Source organism: Asparagus officinalis, chromosome 3, assembly GCF_001876935.1.
Source record: "Asparagus officinalis chromosome 3, Aspof.V1, whole genome shotgun sequence".
NCBI lineage: Eukaryota > Viridiplantae > Streptophyta > Magnoliopsida > Asparagales > Asparagaceae > Asparagus > Asparagus officinalis.
The window spans coordinates 18861463-18862308 of NC_033796.1; the positions used below are offsets into that span (position 1 = coordinate 18861463).

Sequence of the window (846 nt, forward strand, 5' to 3'; positions counted from 1 at the left end):
AACCTGGTATCTGCACATATAACCCCATGATTATATTTAAATACCCATTAACCCAACCCAACTTAATTGATCACTTTAGTGGGTTATCCTGAAAGATAGCAATACACATTGATTAATCATATGTGCCCACAAATAGATTTATTAGATTAAATCCAACACTATCATCTTAAATTTGAGAGAATATATCTTGTTATCGGTCCGATATAAAATTTCGTTCCTCCTCACTCTTAACATCTTCTTATAGATGTTAAGCAATTGAAACACTCATCACCATTCATCATGACAATTCACGTGAGACAGAGGAGGATAAAAAAGATTACTAAGCTCATCTTCAAAATTTATATACAGATTACAAATAGGAATCCAAGGAAGCCCTTCTCATGATTTGATCTTAGGCCTATCCATTTCCTTTGATCCTACCATCAATCTAATTGGGTCCCCAGCAGCTCAAGTACATAACTTTTCTCAATGACTCCTCAGACCGCCTAGCTTTCTCTTCTCTCCTCTCTTCCCTTAATCCATCAATTGAAGAAGAAGCAGAAGCGGGAAGTTTTCTTCTGACTTGAGAAGAGGAACCAATGTTTCTCTTAGCGTGTTGATGGAGGGATCTCAACACATAGTTCCATCTGCACACTCCTTGATCTTTGAGTGCTTCAACCGCTCCCACGCTCGCAGCCACGATCCAAGATGCTCTGCTTACTGAAGTTGCCATCCCTTGCTTGCGAAAATAGAATGATTTCGTTTGTTTTGGTTGATGAAAGGTTGAGAAGACGCCTGTGTTGAATTTATAGGCCAGATTCTGCTGCTGCTGGTTTTGAGAATCCCAGGGTAAGTCCAAGAGACCGG

General features: G+C 39.7%; 1 protein-coding gene across 1 annotated transcript; it reads right to left on the reverse strand.

Annotated features, from left to right (window-relative positions):
- Window positions 305-840, reverse strand: LOC109832123. Its single transcript, XM_020399560.1, has one exon. The coding sequence runs from the start codon at window positions 710-712 to the stop codon at window positions 428-430; it is 285 nt and encodes a 94-aa protein (XP_020255149.1). The 5' UTR covers window positions 713-840; the 3' UTR covers window positions 305-427.